This window comes from Eumetopias jubatus, unplaced genomic scaffold (genome assembly GCF_037043125.1).
Source record: "Eumetopias jubatus isolate StellerSeaLion01/CBP00866 unplaced genomic scaffold, mEumJub1_p1.0 scaffold_16, whole genome shotgun sequence".
NCBI classification, from domain to species: domain Eukaryota; kingdom Metazoa; phylum Chordata; class Mammalia; order Carnivora; family Otariidae; genus Eumetopias; species Eumetopias jubatus.
In genome coordinates this window covers 70906255-70923645 of record NW_028274822.1, presented here as the reverse complement: position 1 = coordinate 70923645, position 17391 = coordinate 70906255, and the positions used below count along the sequence as shown (strand labels likewise).

General features: G+C 48.7%; 1 protein-coding gene across 8 annotated transcripts in view; it reads left to right on the top strand.

The window, feature by feature from the left end:
* Nucleotides 1-15884, top strand: part of MTMR3 (myotubularin related protein 3) — a 136151-nt gene extending 120267 nt beyond the window's left edge. For 5 of the 8 annotated variants that reach the window (XM_028124562.2, XM_088019571.1, XM_088019569.1 and 2 more), the window contains 9 exons: nt 1660-1855; nt 2678-2863; nt 5341-5511; nt 6613-6758; nt 7552-8971; nt 10130-10240; nt 10695-10783; nt 11547-11573; nt 13657-15884. In XM_028124562.2, the coding sequence (XP_027980363.1) occupies nt 1660-1855; nt 2678-2863; nt 5341-5511; nt 6613-6758; nt 7552-8971; nt 10130-10240; nt 10695-10783; nt 11547-11573; nt 13657-13828 (2518 nt within the window). In that variant the 3' untranslated portion in view covers nt 13829-15884. The remainder of the gene's footprint in view (nt 1-1659; nt 1856-2677; nt 2864-5340; nt 5512-6612; nt 6759-7551; nt 8972-10129; nt 10241-10694; nt 10784-11546; nt 11574-13656) is intronic. The other 3 variants (XM_028124567.2, XM_028124566.2, XM_028124568.2) reach the window with 3 other exon arrangements.
* The last annotated feature ends 1507 nt before the right edge of the window (nt 15885-17391 follow it).

Below are 17391 nucleotides of genomic sequence, written 5' to 3'. Positions count from 1 at the left end.
AGGAATGGTCTGTAAAACAAATACGGACAGATAAATATTTAAAAGCCCCTGTTTTACTCTTTCAGGAAGCCAGAAATGGAGCCAGAGAAGACAGAATTTTCTCTTTTCTGGTGTTTGTGCTGGAGCCCATAGCTCTTTCCCTGGGTTCTAGTCAGTAGATCTGATCACATCAAGTTTTGCAGAATTCCTTGATTTATTCAATCAGATGGCTGCCTGAATCACTTGTACTAACTCCTGGTAGTAAGTGATTAGATTCATCACAGTTGGAATCAGCCCAGAGGGTGAAGCAGTTGTCTTTGGGGAAAAAGCCTGACCAAAGAATGAGCTTGCTGCTCTGCTTTGGGGATTAGCAACTTGTATCTGCTACGCATTTACAGAAACCAGCCAGTAGTGCTCTCTTCCCCAGAGGTGGGGCATAGAAGGAGCCTGACTAAGGTCTCAGAAGATCTGCTACTAATTGTGTGACTTTGGCCAAGTGGCTTAATTACTATGGGTATCAGTTTTCCTATTTATAAAATGATGAAAGGGACAGAATCAGTACTACCTGATCACAAATATCTTCCATATATTAAAATTCTTTCTTAAAAAGCTCTTTTTTAAATCCAGAATCAGAAAGATGTAATTGGCCCTCACCTGGTCCACATGAATGTCTGGGGATTTTATTAAGGAAAAAGGTAATGCTTTGCCTCTATTTGGCAGCAAATCATAAGGCAGTACTGAAGCCTTCCTTGTGAGTCAAAGGAAGCCCTGGTAGTGATGATATCAGCTACAATCAAGCCTCTCAACACTTGCTTGAGGCTGTGGAACCACAGATCCGATCACATTTTGGAGAAATCAGAGCTTTCGGGGGTGGGCATGTAGAGAGTGGAATCCATGACAGGGCACAAGAAACAAAATGTCAACACAGTTAAAAAAACAAGCATGATCAGCTTGTGATTACTTCAAGGGGTAATTCTTGGATCTGATACTTCCTAAAGGTCTTTTCGAAAAAAGGTTCTTCTAGATCCCTGCTGAATTCAGTCTGTGTTAAGTCCAGTAACACCATGTAGCGATTGGTATACTAATTTATTTGAGTCTTCAGTCATTAGCTTGGGCTCACTCAGTTTTAGTCCATAGAAATTCAAGACTTTAGTGGTAGGTGTTAGGGTGTGTGGAGCAGGTGCTGTTGTCTGCACTGTTCTTGTTTGTGGCATCTGGCTTACATCTCCTTATGGCATGTTTGTGTGAATTTTCTATATTTTTTTTTTAGAACTTGTAGGGCGTCGTTGCTGATCATTAAATATAAGTACCTTCTGTTTTACAATGTCGTAAGTGGCTTCATTTCCTTAAGAAGACTCCAGAAAGAACTGCTTATACTGGATATATAACTACCATGGACTGAAAAATACTAGATATTCTCAGAAACTAGCCATAAGATTTTTGGAACAAAAATTCTATTAATTACTGTCCTATTTCTAAAGCTGTCTTCTATTGCATAATAGGTCTGAAAGCCTCATCTTTGTACATGCTTTATAAAGACAGAGATTTGTTTGTTTTGGCAGTTTTATTTGGAGGGAAAGATCTTTGGGAATTGCTTTTTAATTTCACGGGTATTTGGCATGATGCAGTAAATCATAAAAATCAGCATTTCCTTATCCCCTTCTGTTTTTATTTTTATAGTTGGCTCTCAGCCCTTGAAAGCACAAAATGGCTCCATCACCTGTCTGTGCTTCTGAAGTCGGCACTTCTGGTAGTGCACGCTGTGGATCGTGATCAGCGGCCGGTACTAGCGCACTGCTCAGATGGCTGGGATCGCACTCCCCAGATTGTGGCATTGGCTAAGCTCTTGCTGGATCCATATTACCGAACCATAGAGGTGAGTGCATCCAAAGAGTAGGATTTGGTACGTCAGTATGAGTGGGGGAAACCTTGGAGGGTTTTATGATCAGTTTTGGTCTTGGTGGTTAGACCTAAGGAAAGTGAAATTTGTTTTAAAACCCTTGCTCCTTTACTTTGAGCTAAATTGTGGTGGTGCCTCCCGTAGTTCTTGTGCCATTTAAAATGGAGCAGAATGTGTATAACAAGGTATTGAGAAATACAGACATGTTTTCCTTTGCAGTCTATCTACTTGGAAAAGTTTTGGCTACTCCAGGAAAATAGGGCTACTATAGAAGGATCTTGGCATGCTCATTATGATAATGGGTCGGGATATCACAATAGTGTTCTGTGGAGAAAGAGCTCTGCTCTGAAAGAACCACATGTTGGGTTAAAGATGTAAGAAAAGCCATAAAGGTGCCCTAAAATACATGTAAATCTAGGGGTAGGGAAAGCTATTAGAATTAAGACTTTGTAAGTATAACACGAAATACAGAAATAAAATAAAAATAAAAATAATTAAAAGTAAAAAAAATTTAGAAAAAATGTGGCTTTTATACTGTACAGTGAATGAAAGTATGGATTCAGGAAAGGCTTAGATAAATGCTTAGTACCCTTTTGATGATTATGGAATGGAGTTGAGGGAAGTAGGAAATTGCCCTGAGCTCCATTCCATGGAACCCTTGGCTATGGGGCTGGGTCAGGGCCTCCTGTTGGGCTTACTGGGAGTTTGCTAAAAGGGATTATTGCTGTTAGTCCTGACAGGCTTAGGGCTGTCATAGTCTCCAAGTACGAATGGTCTCTCCTGGGTGTTTCCCTCCAGGGTTTCCAGGTCCTCGTGGAGATGGAGTGGTTGGATTTTGGCCACAAGTTTGCTGACCGGTGTGGTCATGGGGAGAACTCCGATGATCTGAACGAGCGCTGCCCAGTGTTTCTGCAGTGGCTTGACTGTGTTCATCAGCTTCAGAGGCAATTTCCTTGCTCTTTTGAGTTCAATGAAGCATTCCTTGTGAGTTTGGGCTTATAATTCTTCATTTTGGGGACCTTCTAAAATTATGGGGGTATTAACGCAAATGGTAGCGGGCTAGTTTTCACATGAAACTATGGATTCTTTTTAGAATTTAATAAGGAGCCATTCTATGTCCCAGTTTTAATTAAAAACACTGAGAAGTGTGTGTTTATTCAGTGAATGTAGGTATGTTAGGTTTGCATAAAGTCTTTGTTTTAAACTTAGTTTTTTACTTATTTTTTTAAGATTTTATTTATTTGACAGACACAGTGAGAGAGGAAACACAAGCAGAGGGAGCGGGAGAGGGAGAAGCAGGCTTCCTGCTGAGCAGGGAGCCCAATGCGGGGCCCGATCCCAGGATTCTGAGATCATGACCTGAGCCGAAGGCAGATGCTTAACAACTGAGCCACCCAGGCACCCCAAAAAGTTTTTTTTTTTAATTGAGGTATAATTGACAATATAACATTAGTTTCAGGTATACAACATAATAATTCTACTATTTGTGTATATTGTGAAATAATCACAATAAGTAATTAATGTCCATTGCCACACAAATTTTTTTTTTCTTGTGAGAACTTTTAAGACCTACTCTTTTAGCAACTTTCAGATATGCAGTAGAGTATTATTAACTATATTCACCATCCTGTACTTGACATCTCCAGGACTTACTTATTTTATAGCTGGAGGTTTGTATCTTTGACTGTCCTCATTTTACTCTTTTGCACTGTTTCATCACACCTTTCTTGAAACCCTTTCTTCATTTGACTGCCAGCACAAACTCTGCCTTCCTTCTTCTCTGCCTCACCGGCTGGTCTTTTTTGTCTCCTGTGCTGCTGCTTAATACCTTCCCAGTGCTGAAGTTGGAATGCTCCAGGACTCAGCCTCCAATGTGCTTCTGTATCTTACTGCCTCTCTGGGGATTTCATCTAGTCCAATGGCTCTGATTGCTATCCATGATTCTCACATTTATAATTCCGTCTTCAGCTCAGATCTCTCCACTTAACTCCAGACTCATACCCAACTGTGACTGCTCAGTATCTCCACGTGGATGTCCTAATGGTATTTCACACTTAACTTGTTCAAAACTTGGTTCTTGATGTCCACATCTCCCCACCCCAAAATATGATCTTCCAGAAGTCATCAGCCTCACCAGGTGGCAACTCAGTCCTTCCATTTATTTAGGGCAGAAACTTATATGGCCTGCCCAACTCTCATCCTCCCCCTTTCACACTCCACGTTCAGTCTGTCAGCAGATTCTGCAGCTTTGCTTCCAAAATCTATCTAAAACCTGATTACTTCCTGTTGTCTCCACTGTTCCCACACTGGTCCAAGGTACCACCACCATCTCCTGCCCCAAGAGCAACCCAGCAACTAGAGGGATCTTTTTTTTTTTAAAGATTTATCCATTCATTTTAGAGAGAGAAAGCACACAAGCGGGGGGGGGGGAGGGGGGGAGAGAGAGCGAGGGAGAGAATCTCAAGCAGACTCCCTGCTGAGCACAGAGCCTGATGTGGGGCTTGATCTCACCATCTGAGACCATGACCTGAGCCAAAATCAAGAGCCAGCCGCTTAACCGACTGAGCCACCCAGGCGCCCCTAGAGGGATCCTTCTAAAACATGATTGAGACCGTATCATTCCCCTGCTTAAGAACCTCCAATGACTTTCCATTTCACACAGAGTAAAAGTCAGTCCTTAAAATGGCCTGCAGAGCTGTCCTAGAGGTTACCTGTCTAGATTCATTTTCTACCATTGCTCTCTTTGTGCAATGTTCTTCAGTTACACTGGCCTCCTTCTGTTTCTTGGAAATCGCAAGCATGCGCTCACCTCAAGACCACCGTGCTGGCTGTTGCCTCTGCCTGGAGCATTCCCCCCTCAGAAACCTTCTTAACTTGCTCTCTCACTTTTCTCCTGCTGTCCTGCTTGTGCCCTGTCCGCTCACCCTGCCTTATTGTGGTCCACAGCAGTGGTCACCCCTCCCCCACAACTAGAGCCAGCTCCATCAGGGCAGGAGAGTTGTCCGAGAGTTGTTTCCTATTCAGGACCCATAGAAATGTCTGGGGTATGTCAGATGCTCAGGAATGATTCGTTGAGTGAAAAGTTATTTAGAAGTGTGCTCTCAGTTCAGACTTGCATTGCACACTGACCTGCTCTTGTACCCGGGTGATAATGATCTGTCGCTCTGGAGTGTGGCTGTTAACTTAGGACTTGCCAGACTAGTTGCCAGGGAGGCCAAGAGGAATGGGGTGCCTGCAATCTGTCTTTGCTCTTTTGACTCAGGAATGCTAGTGGTTGGGGTTGGCGCTCTGGGGTTGGTGTTGTGAGGAGGCAGCTCTTCTGTGGCTTACTTGGTTCCCTCATCCTTATGGAGTGTGAATCCTGAGGTGCTCTCAGGGATGTTGGGGAAGCGTGGGGCTCAGCGGGGCTACCCTTCCCCCGGAGAACATACACGCTATGGCTGGCTTTTGGACTCCCACAGGTGAAACTGGTGCAACATACCTATTCCTGCCTGTTTGGAACATTCCTGTGCAACAACGCTAAGGAGAGAGGGGACAAGCACACTCAGGAACGGACGTGTTCTGTGTGGTCGCTGCTTCGGGCAGGCAACAAGGCGTTCAAAAACCTCCTGTACTCATCTCAGTCAGAAGCCGTATGTATCCTTCAGCCTCTCCTCTCCGACCAGCAGAAGGAATTTGGGGCTGGAGACCTATGGGCGCCGTTTTCGGTAGTGACTGTTTTCTCAAAAGCATCTCTCTTGTCTCTGGGTGGGTGGGTTCCCTTTTTTCCCCATCTGTCCTAAGGAAGGCTTGTTTCCTAGTACTGCTCTGATCTGCTAACCACTTCTTGCTCAGGGTGGTTTGATTTAATACACATTTCTATTTTGCACTCCAGACACGAATCTTTTCTGGCACCTCTGTCAGAGCATAACTCACTCTCGGCATGTTCTAACAAGTGGAAGGGGAACCTAAGTCGTCCCCTGGGTGTCCCTGCAAGCCCCCGGCACCCTTCCAGTGTCCTCAGGTGATGATACGCACTGCAGCTCCTGTCTCAGAGAGGAGAAGAGTGTGTGTGACGTTAGCATGTGTGTCGGTGTGATTTTCTGCCCCCGTGGAGAACTGGCAGGCCCTTTTAAGACTTTTTTCTTCAAAGGGACACCTGCTATTAAGCAGAGGAAAGGAGGCACGCACATCTGTGTTGATACCTGGTAACGTTCCTTTTGTCAGAATGCATCTCAAATTCTAAAGTCAAAAGGAAGTTAATCAGAGGTTATATTGCTTCACTGGACTATTAATATGCTTCTCACTACATTTAAGTAGTCAGAGGAAAGATTTACACTAACTGCTTCTCTCTTTGCTTCACTGCTGGGGAAGTCATAAGAAGAAAATTCCCTTCTTTTCACATGATTAATTTAAATGATCCTATAAAACAGGTTTGACAGTGTCTTCTGAAGCCACGTTTTTGTACCAGGAAACACAATCACCATCTAGTGGAATGACTCACCTTCGTATGAAGTAAAAGCAACAAATTAAGCTGATACGAAAGTCAGTCATTCAATAAAGGGGACCTAAGAAGTAATTAATGAGAAATAGATTTAAAAAAAAAAATCCTTTAGATTTTCACGCCCACAAGAGGCTCTCAGGTGAGAAATGTAGCTGGTGCAGACCTGTTGGGTGTTTCACCTTGGTGACTGTTTTCGACCCTCATTTCTTGTTGGGACTTGTTTAAACCTGTATCCCCACTGCTCTCTCAGGTGCTGTACCCTGTGTGTCACGTGCGTAACCTGATGCTTTGGAGTGCAGTGTACCTGCCCTGCCCATCCCCGTCCACCCCCGTGGACGACAGCTGTGCACCATATCCGGCCCCTGGCACCAGCCCTGATGATCCGCCCCTGAGCCGGTGAGCCCAGGGTTGATGCTGAGGCCTCAAGTCCTGTATGGGTGTACTTCTGTGTTGGGGCACATCCAGGCATGGTTAGAGATCATGACGTTGTCTGGCTCCACACGTCTCGCTTAGATCTCTGAGGTTTTCTCAGAGAGGGTATAAGGGTTTCAGGCTTCGAGGCCATAAGAGCCTCATTTCCTGAAGGGCGTTGGGCCCTACACTATATTGTTCTGCTGCATGCACCGAGCGGTTTCTCAGTGATGGAGCAAACCTCTGGGTTCCTTGTGACCCTCTGGCTTGAGTTTCAGCCATGCTCTGTGCCCCTGCCTTTCTGCTATCATTTGTCTTTTGGGGGTTGAAAGGCAAATGCTGTCAGATGATATAGAAAGTTCGGCTTTGCCACTTGAGAATTAACTTTATTGAATTCAGACTGCTAAATACATTAATTTAGAATATTGTAATAGCAGAAAATCAGCAATGCTACTTTCCTTTGCCACTAGTGGAGAAACAGAGCAGTGTCATGAACGTTTTTTAAACATAGCATTTGCTGTTCGTTTCTTTGTATATATGGACACGGGGCGGGGCAGGGCGAGTGGGGTGGGTTGAGAGGAACTTTGCCGACTAGAAGGGCCCATCCTGGAGTTTTTTGCCTTTCTGTCCGTCTGAGTCTCACTTTAAAAGATGCCAAGGCTCTTTGAGTAGCTACAGTGGACCCAATTATGAAACAACTGCCTGTTAAAACTGATTGTCTCCTACTTTCCTCTGAACAGCCTCAGATTCTCATTTCCCTCTAACTCCTTTTGTTTAGGCTACCAAAGACTAGATCATTTGACAATCTGACTACAGCTTGCGACAACACAGTGCCTCTAGCCAGTCGGCGCAGCAGTGACCCAAGTCTGAATGAGAAGTGGCAGGAGCACAGGCGCTCACTGGAATTGAGCAGCCTGGCTGGTCCTGGGGAGGAGCCTCTCGATCCTGACAGCCTGGGGAAGCCAACCAAAGTGCTGGGCGGCGCTGAGCTGTCTGTTGCAGCTGGAGTGGCCGAGGGGCAGATGGAGAACATTTTGCAAGAGGCCACCAAAGAGGAGACTGGGATAGAGGAGCCTGCCCATAGGGGGAGCATTGAGATGCAGGAGGTCAAAGAGGAGGCTCTTTTAGAAAAGGAGATCATCAGGGTGAAGACCCCTGAGGGCTCGGCCATTATCTTTCCTCAAGAACTAGAACTGGGTGATGCTGCTCTGGCGAACTATCCAGGCACTAGCCTTTCCGTGTTCTCACGGGGTATTCCTGAGCAGCAGGGTGGGCACAGTGTTCTCCCCCATTTTCTCCAGGAGTCCCCCAGGGGAGAGGATGCCCAGGAGGTCCCTGTGGAACAGCCCCGAATAGGAGCTATTACAGAAGATAGGGAGGAAGCGTTTCTTCCAATCCCAGTAGATGCAAAAGTTGGCTATGGTACCTCACAGTCGAGTTCTCTCCTGCCCTCCCAAGTCCCATTTGAGGCCAGAGGACTAGAGACGGACAGTTCGATGGACATGTTAATAGAAGATCAAGTCAAGTCAGAAGGTGGGCCCGAAGGCCATCATAGACCTTGCCTGGTGAACAGTGGCTGGTTCAGTGGCAAGGACATGCTTCCTCAAACCATGGAGCCCTGGCCTTCAGAGAAGACCCTAGCTGAGAGGCCCCAAGTGGGATCTGTGGTCCATAGGACTTCCCCTGGCAGCACCCACAGCCCAGTGCGTTCTCCTTGTGCCTTGCCTTTAGCCGAATGTAAAGAGGGGCTGGTGTGCAATGGTGCCCCAGAGACCGAAAATAAGGCTTTAGAGCAGCCCCCAGGGCTTAGCACCCTCCAGAAGCACCCCACCCCCAATGGGCACTGCACCAATGGGGAGGTTGGTAGGAGCAAGGACTCACTGAGCCGCCAGCTGTCTGCTACAAGCTGCAGCTCTGCCCGCTTACACTCGAGGAACTTGTACCACAAGTGGCTGCACAGCCACCCGGGGAGGCCATCTACAGCGGGCAGCCCCGACCAGCCTTCCCGCAGCCACCTGGACGACGATGGCATGCCTGTGTACACGGACACTATCCAACAGCGCCTGCGTCAGATCGAGTCAGGCCACCAGCAGGAAGTGGAGACCCTGAAGAAACAAGTACAGGAGCTGAGGAGTCGCCTGGAGAGCCAGTACCTGACCAGCTCCCTCCGTTTCAATGGGGACTTTGGGGATGAAGTGGTGAGTAGACCACAGTGCCTCCATAACTGCCCAAGGAGAGGGCACACTGAGGCTGGGCGCTCTTTGTGCCCAGTGCACAGTGATTGGTACAGATTTCTACAAGAATTGGAAAGGTCCAGAGCAGTCCTGTTGAGAGGCTGGAGATCAGCCTCAGCCACGTGAATGGCAGTCTGCGTGGTGTTCTTTCCTGCCTTGCTCACTTGCCACAGGTGTCCTGTTGAGGCAGTTAGAATAAGGAAGAGAGCACTCAGTATGTGGTTGGTCAGATCTCTTTGGAGAGAGGATCATGTTTTAAGACAGGGCATGAACTCCTGGGCAGAATGACATTAGAGCAGTGTCAAATATTCCTGTCAAAATGTAATGCCTGTCCTACCCCACTAGCTAGTAAACTGTGAGTGCCCCCCGCCCCCCCGCCCCAAACACAGGCTGTAGCTGTGAAAGTTTAGTTTAACAAATGTTTGTACCTGCCCTCTGGCGGCTGATGGCAGTAGAAATGGGGAGAAGGGATTGGTTTCTGGCACTGTGGAGGGGTTAGCACTGATGGGGCCTGGTGACTGGAAGTGAGGCTGCGTGAGGGGGCGGTTCTCAGGGAGATGCTCTCCTCGCTCGCTGAGTCTGACTTGATGTGTTCGAATGCAAGCAGGAACCTGGCTCTGAAGCAGTCAGCGTACATGAAAGGCGGGCTCATCCAACGACTTTCAGTTCGAACTGACTTCTCTGTATTTCCTTCATACTAATGATGGTTTCTCATTTTCCCAAAGAGTCCTTCAGAGAAAGGAGGACGTGCCCAAAGCACTCAGTTCGCACACGCAGATGTAAGTGGCAGGGCTGGAGCAACAGACTCACTGGAACAGCTGACACTCAGTTCACACGCCTTCCTGGTCACTTCTGCCCCACTCACTTCCTGGAACCCAAGGCCCATCTTTTCACTGCAGTCACTGCACACAGCCTTAGACCTGTGCATCTCTCTGCCACCTGAGTTCAACCCTGTCTCTGCACCTGCTCAACCCGTTTCTTGATGGCTGAGGCGCCAGCAGATCTGGCCGCCCTAATACTCAGGCCCGCCTGAGGTCCCCAGTGCTCCCTTCTTTACCAAGCCCTTTCTTCTCCTGGGAGGAGCCAGGTTCATTCTGTTCAGCTCTGTTTGTTTGCCAACAGACGTCAATCCCCGACTCGGAAAGCAATCTGGATCAGAACTGTTTGTCTCGCTGCAGCACAGAGATTTTCTCTGAAGCCAGCTGGGAGCAGGTGGATAAACAGGACACAGAGGTACAGGCTCAGCCCCTGTTCTGAGTGCCGTCCATGCAACTGTCTTATGGTTCTCCTCCACCCCATCCCTGTCCCGTGCCCCTGGCCAAGGAATAACCTCATAGCACACTTAGCCTTGAGCCTCTGTGAATCCCCATCAAGCCTAGAATTTCTGAGCCAGGGAGACTCAGCAAGCCGGTCCTCTCTCCTCCTTGCCTCTGTGAACTGGAGCCTTGTTGGCTCTCATAGCGACCCAAGGTGCTGCTGCCTGATACTTGATCTCAGGGGAGTTTGGAGTCCCCTCTAGGGAAACGATTTGGACGCGCCTTTCTTGTATTGCTGACATCAACCTGCTGGGTCGCTGCCACCGGAGTCAGTATGGTCCTTGTGACTCTTGCCGCCCCCAGCACGGCTCTGCTGGCTCCAGCTGGATGGCCCATCTCCTGTCACTGACCTGGCCCCATCTGTTTTACAGATGACTCGCTGGCTCCCGGACCACCTGGCTGCCCACTGCTATGCGTGCGACAGCGCCTTCTGGCTCGCCAGCAGGAAGCACCACTGCAGGTGCCGTTTGAGGGTGTGGTGGGGTGGGGCCCGGGTTTGGAGGCTGAGATTTGGCCCGCAGAGCCTGCAGTTTGGAGAGATGCAGGCGTCTGGCAGGCGGTGTCCCAGCTGAGGCAGATCCTGGGGTCTGTAGGCCCCCAACTCATCTTTTGTGCCTCTGAAATTGGTGTTTGCATTTGGTGGGGTTTTCCCCCCCAATTCACAGTGATCATGACTGAATTTTAAAATGTGCAAATGATGTCCCCTTTTGTTCTGTTTTGCTTCCTGGATTAGCAGAGCAACAGCCACCACCCAGACTACCATTTCTTCCCGTTCAACATGGCTGCTATGAGCAAAAAAAGTTTTCCTGCTATGGGCAGGGAACTTCAATTTCCTACTCCTTACCCTGCTCCCTGACCCCAAACTCGTTTTCCTTGTGCCAGTAGTGAGGAGACCTAGCTGTGGGGACTGGTAGGGACAGAAGAGGACATAGTCTTCAATCCTTAAGGCTCCTGACTTCTTTCTTGATTGGGGTAGTTAGTTGCTAGAGATGCTTTGCCCCAGCTGGGGTGGTGACTGACTGGAGGATGTTCAGTGTTCTTGGGATAGGAAGTTCATCTGAATCCTGACATCGCTCACCCACATGAGTGAACCCAGGTAGAAAATGGAACCACCTCTTTGTCTAGTAATGATGCTTCAGGACTGTATATCTCCCTGCCCCGTCCCCCAAGCCCAAATGTCTTTGGTTGGCTTCTCTTCTGAGCTCTCTCTCCCCTCCTTGCAGGGACACTGACCGTGTTGATCAAACGTGGTGAGCATTTGCAACAACCTGTCTGTGATGTCTGCACATCTATAATAACTTCTCCACACTAACGCTGCCATTTCCCCCTCTCTGCACTCACTGGGATGAAGCCTGGGGCTGGGAGCGTAGGCAGGCAGGTGGGCTTAGGGGGAAACCAAAGCAGCCCGAGTCAGGCTGCAGCCGTGCACTCCCCTCCTGATCACACAGGTCAGCTGAGCCATCTTGCTTGTGACTGAGAAGCCGTGCTTCAGCCGAGGCTGGTCTTGTGGCAGAGCCATTTGGGTTTTCAGAGCTATTTCCTTTGGGTTAGTCATTCAGTGGGATGCTAGAATGATGCTTCATGATCTCCAAGTCAGACAGCATTGCTGCTCCAAATTTTTTTTTTTTAACAAAGAGACCAGGACTGAACAGAGGTGGTCTTTCCAGAGAACTGTTTTAGCATGGAAGACTTTAGTGGAGGGTTCCACTTAGGGTCTGTCAGGATCCCCTGAAAGAAGCCAGATAGAAAAGCTTAACTGATCAAATTCATATCAGGATGAACTCCAGCAGATACGTTAAATAAATGCAGACATTCAGAAGTAGATCTAGGCAATTTTTCTGTGTAACCACAGGTTCTTGCTGATTCATGCTTTTCAGAAATGTGAGGTGCTTACTGCGTTCTAGAAGATGAAGTTATGTTTTAGTTCTTCTTCCATTGCCCCATGTCTAGCCTTTTCCTTTTGTGGTATATATACATATATTTGTCCCCAAAGGGTATTTAGTATTCTCTCCTCTGTGCCCAGGTGGTCCTTAATTCTGCGGTGGGTTTGGATTCCGAGGAGCATAAATGAAAAGGTAGTGAGTGATGCTGGCTGAGGAGGAGGATTTCCCTTCAGCTGCTTTCCCCAAGTCTTTGGTGGACTATGTCAGGCTCCTTGAAGTCCCCCATTCTTGGGTTTATTGAGATTGATTTGTACTTTAGGGCCTAGCAGAGTGGGCTTGTAAGGTGGGCAGGACCTTATCCTCTGCCAGTTCCTTTTCCTCTTGGCTGCGAAGGGCAGCTGTTCGGTTGTGTGCACCTGTGCTGCGCGGACACGTCAGAGCTGGGCTTTCAAGTGGAGGAGGAGAGGGAGGCCTGGGGCCCTGAGTACAGTCAGGCCCTTAGGTGGAGCTCTGATATTCCCTGGTAGATGCATGGGGCCCGGGGAGTGAGCCATAAATGACTGACACCTATCTAATAAGGGGGGGTGGGTGTTGTGCACGTGTGTTCATCTGTGCTCTTGTCCTTTCACCCTGAGCATGTGTCACTGGTTGCTTGTCTTCTGGCTTTGCATGCTGGCAACAGGGCAGTCCTAGATGGCAATGGTCTTTTCTCCATTTTGCTGCCTCCGAGCCTCTGGGGATGTAGCCCGTTGGACAAGGCTCCTCACTCCCCAGCTAGACTAGGTAGTTTGTCTTATCTGAAGTGCTTGGAGGTAGTTCCATTGGACTCTGGCCTCTCTGTGACCACAAGCTACACAGAGGCCATTGCCCAAGTGGGTATGGCCAACTGGGTTTTTCTGAGCCAGGACTGAGCCAGTGTTCTAGTAGCCACTCCTGCCCCGGGCCCTTTTGTTCTCCTGGATCTCTCTTGAGCAGCATCCTCCTGTACACCTGTAACTTTGAGCCATAATGGTGAGACAGCCAAGTGCCCTTGGCCCTAAAGTCACAGTGGTGTGAAACTACACTAGGCAGGAATTTCTATCTCCCCCCCCACCCCGACCCCCGCCCAGCTTGGCTTGTCCTGGGCTAGACCAATGAAACAGTTCAGTCTTGGAGGAGTCTCTAGCACATCCGAATTACAACAAAGTTCTGTCTTTTTTTTTTTTTTTTTTAAAGATTTTATTTATTTATTCATGAGAGACAGAGAGGCAGAGGGAGAAGCAGGCTTCCAAGGAGCAGGGAGCCCGATGCAGGACTCGATCCCAGGACCCTGGAATCATGACCTGAGCCGAAGGCAGACGCTTAACCATCTGAGCCACCCAGGCACCCCAAAGTTCTGTCTTTTGAAGTTGGTTTCCTCACACCATACCTGCTACCGAAACTAACTGTTTTTTCTTCTTCTCATCTCAAGGAATTGTGGGAATGTGTTCTGCTCCAGTTGTTGTAATCAGAAGGTTCCAGTTCCCAGCCAGCAGCTCTTTGAACCCAGTCGAGTGTGCAAGTCTTGCTATAGCAGCCTACATCCCACAAGCTCCAGCATTGACCTTGAACTGGATAAGCCCATTGCTGCCACTTCAAACTGAAGCTCAGTGACCTGGGGCGGGCAGAGGCCAAGCTGCTGTTCCTCTGACAAGCCCACACAGCCTGGGCAGACCGAGAGGCCCGTGCACTTTGGAATGGGGGCATGGAACCACCTGTGCAGAGTGACAGAAATTTGGGATGTACCACTGGATTGTAGATTGATTTTTCTTTACTGTTTTTTTTTTTTCCTCTCCCTTTTCCATCTTCCCTCTGCCTCCAAAAAAGAAAAGTCCCCTGGTTGTCTTAATTTTTTTTTTTTTTTTTTTAATTAAATGGAAGACCAGAGGTTGCCAGGCCCCCTGTAAACTGTTGAACCACCTGCTGTCCTGAGGTGCTGAAGGTTGGCTTGGTTCCTCAGGACGGGAGGAGGCTGTCAGAGTCAGGAGTGGAGGCCCAGGATCTAGTGAGTGGGGAAGCAAGCCAGGGTTGATGTTTATGACCATTTCTCGTGCCATTGCCACATCAGAGCTGATTGGAAAAACCTTTGCTGCTGAGGAGGCTGAAGCATCTTCCCTCAGAGCACTGCCCTGAGTGCCGTCTCCCTCCTGAGAGGAGCCAGGCCAGTCCGACCTCACAGATAAATGGGATTGGCATTTGGAGGGAGGGACACATAATAAATGGAATCCTTCCAGGCCCCCCTTTGGGGAAGGAAGGTGTTTGTTCCTCTGAGGCGAGTGAGAGGGCCTAGGAATGGTGGTGGCCCACACGTTCTCTCTTGCATGGGATTCTGTTTTTAACTTGACCCTGGATGGTCTAGGGCTCCCTTCACTCTCATGAGTAGGTTTCCCTCGGCCAGGCTGTGTAGCGCTTCCCACCCTCAGGCATAAGAGTGCAGACTGGCCAGACTGCAGTGTCTTGCTGCTGTGGCCAAGGCCAAAGCCTGCCCTGAGCCCGGGCATACCTGGAAGCCCCTTCTGGGGCCTGGTCCCCCAAACAATCTCTCTTCCTTGACCAGCACAGGGAAATCCAGACTCAGGGTTCCAAAAATTCCCCATTCCCAAACCACAAACAAATCATGGATCTTCCCCTTAAGGGGTAGAATCAGCCTTTTAGAGTGCAAGCCTCTGGAAAAGGGAGCATGTCCTATACAATCAGCCTTCCTCCTCCTTCCCTTCTTGGGGCAGTGGGAAGGGCCCAGCAGGCCCCCTGCCCTGCTCCTGTGCTGCCAGCCAGCAGTGAGGGGCCACTTGGTGACTTTGCAGGGTTCTTTAGAAAATCGGGACACAGCCCATAGGAGATTTGGGGCACCTTTCCTCAGTAAGCTTTGATGTGGTCCAAAAAGAGCCTTAAATCAAGAATATTTGTGGTCGAGTGAGTGTGGGGAAAGGTGGAGAGGAGTTTAGGTTTGTGCTTTGTAATCTTGGCATCCATGTTTTGTGCCTGCCCTCCCTCTCGGGGAAGGGCCATGCTTGGCTCTGCTAAAAGCTGCTAACTGGTAATGGCGGACTGTGGTGAGCAGATGGGGGTGAGGCCAGGGAACTCTCTGACCCTTTGGAAGCAATTCCCTGGCCAAGGGAAGTTGTGTCTCAGGAAGGTGGCTCCTATGTGTGCCTGGGTGTGGTTACAACGTGGCCCCGAGTCTCTCCTGGAGCTGTCAGTCCAGGCAAAGCCAAGAGCATCTGAGTGGGTCTCTGACTTCCCAGTGGCAGCAGGTAGCTCACAGTCTGAGTTTAGTGAAACAGGGTGTAGTTCTTCTCCGCACTCTGTGTGGTCTGGCCGTGCAGGTAGGGAGAAGTCAGTCTAATTAAAGATTGTGCAGTTCCTAGTGACAGGTGCCAAGAGGTTATGATACGGGTTTCTTGGGTCTGATGTACAGTGTGAATAAATGCTTGCAGCTCTTAGCCCTTTTCGATCAATGAAGCACTTTTTTATTAATATTTTTCTTTGTATGTAAAGGAGGAACCGTAACTCTCCGTAGCTGTACATATAACCCTTTTCTCCTAAAGAGGAGTCAGTCAGTGCTCCTATATTTTTCATTTTTGTCAAAACAAGAAGTAAATACTTTAGAACTGTTAAATATATAAATAAAGTGAATAAAGTTTAGTGTTCCGCATGGTAGCATTTGCTAACACGTTCTAATTCTTTGCCCTGTGGTTTATTCCCTCTTCATCCATTTTCCCTCTTACAGAGCAACAGTTTGAGGTGCTGCCAGGAAACTGAACTCTGGCAGAGGAAAACTACAGGTTTCGGTTCTACTCTGGACCTTGGCAAGGGGGCGCACCACAGTGCCCAAGCACTGAAACACATGTCCTTGATGGTTTTGCTTCTGACATCTAAAGCTACAAAGGCAAAGCAATCAGGCATCCTAACAGTCAGGGGGTTTTCTTATCCAAAAAACAGCATCAGTAGTAAATATAGTAAATAAAAGTACCTCTGGCCTCTAGCCCCCATCCCCGCCCCCCCCCCCCACCCCGAGCTCTGGCCCCTTAACCCCACAGCAGCATCAGCTGCATCTGCAGTGGTGGTTAAGCACAGAGCCCTGCAGGGCGAGCTGGAAAGATGTTGGTACAGGTAGAGGTGGCCAGAAAGCGCTTCTGCCTGTTGTTCTTGGATGAGAGCGAGTGGGTGGGCAGAGAGACCCTGGGGTAGAAGCTGAAATGGGTGTGATTGGATTATGTGCCTAACTGGAGGTCTTCCTCCACACAGCCAAACCCCTGCTCTGTAGATCTGCAAACCAGCCAAGCAAGCAAGACCATAGTTCCTAGTCACTTCTTGACTAGTTTCTTGCTCTTCGCGGAGGTGGATTTTCTTTCCCCGCATCACTATTGGGCATCCTTCCCATCCCACCCCACAGGTCTGTGGGAGAGCTACATTATGCACTTCCGCCCTGGAGAAGGTTGGTACTGAGTAGTGCCCAGCTCTGGGGTCTCCAGACCAGCGTCTCTGTTGAGTTGGCTGGGCTCTAAAGAGTGACCTGCTCAGAGCCTCCCTCTGGGCCTCAACCCCGAGGCAGGCTTTCCAGGGTCACTTTCTGGATGTACTCTCTGCCTAACGTATATGAAGTACCTAAAGAGCTCAGATGATTCTAATCTGAAGGCTGCATGTGCCATCCAGCAGGTGTTTGAGAAACAGCCTGTTCTTTGGGAGAAGGTGCCCTTCACCTGCTCTCAGGGAAGCCAGACTGCATTCAGACCAATTTGTAAAAATGAGTGCGTTCTAGCCAACGTGTATCCACACAGAGCTTCTTACTGTTTCTAAGGTCTAATGGTTTAGCCCTTGGCCAGTTAAAACACTAAGCAGAACCTAGCAAGGCTGGCGGGGGCCCATAGGTGGGGAGCTGCTGGGGGAAGGTGAAGATGAAAAGCCAGAGCGCGCTGGTGAGACCTGCACAGTGTGGGTCTGAGGCAAGGAACTGCTATGGGAGATGTGTGTGGTGGTTCAAGGGCAAGGCCAGCTTTCTTCAGGCACCCACAAGGAGGCATTTGGTACGAAGCAATGAGATACTACCAGTGAGCTAGCTGCCAGGATGTCTTCATCTCTGAACCTTCTTATCCTGGCAGTTTCTCAATATTTCCCTTCTCTACTTCGGCCTTAATCCCAGTCTAAAAAATGATAGGGCTGCCTT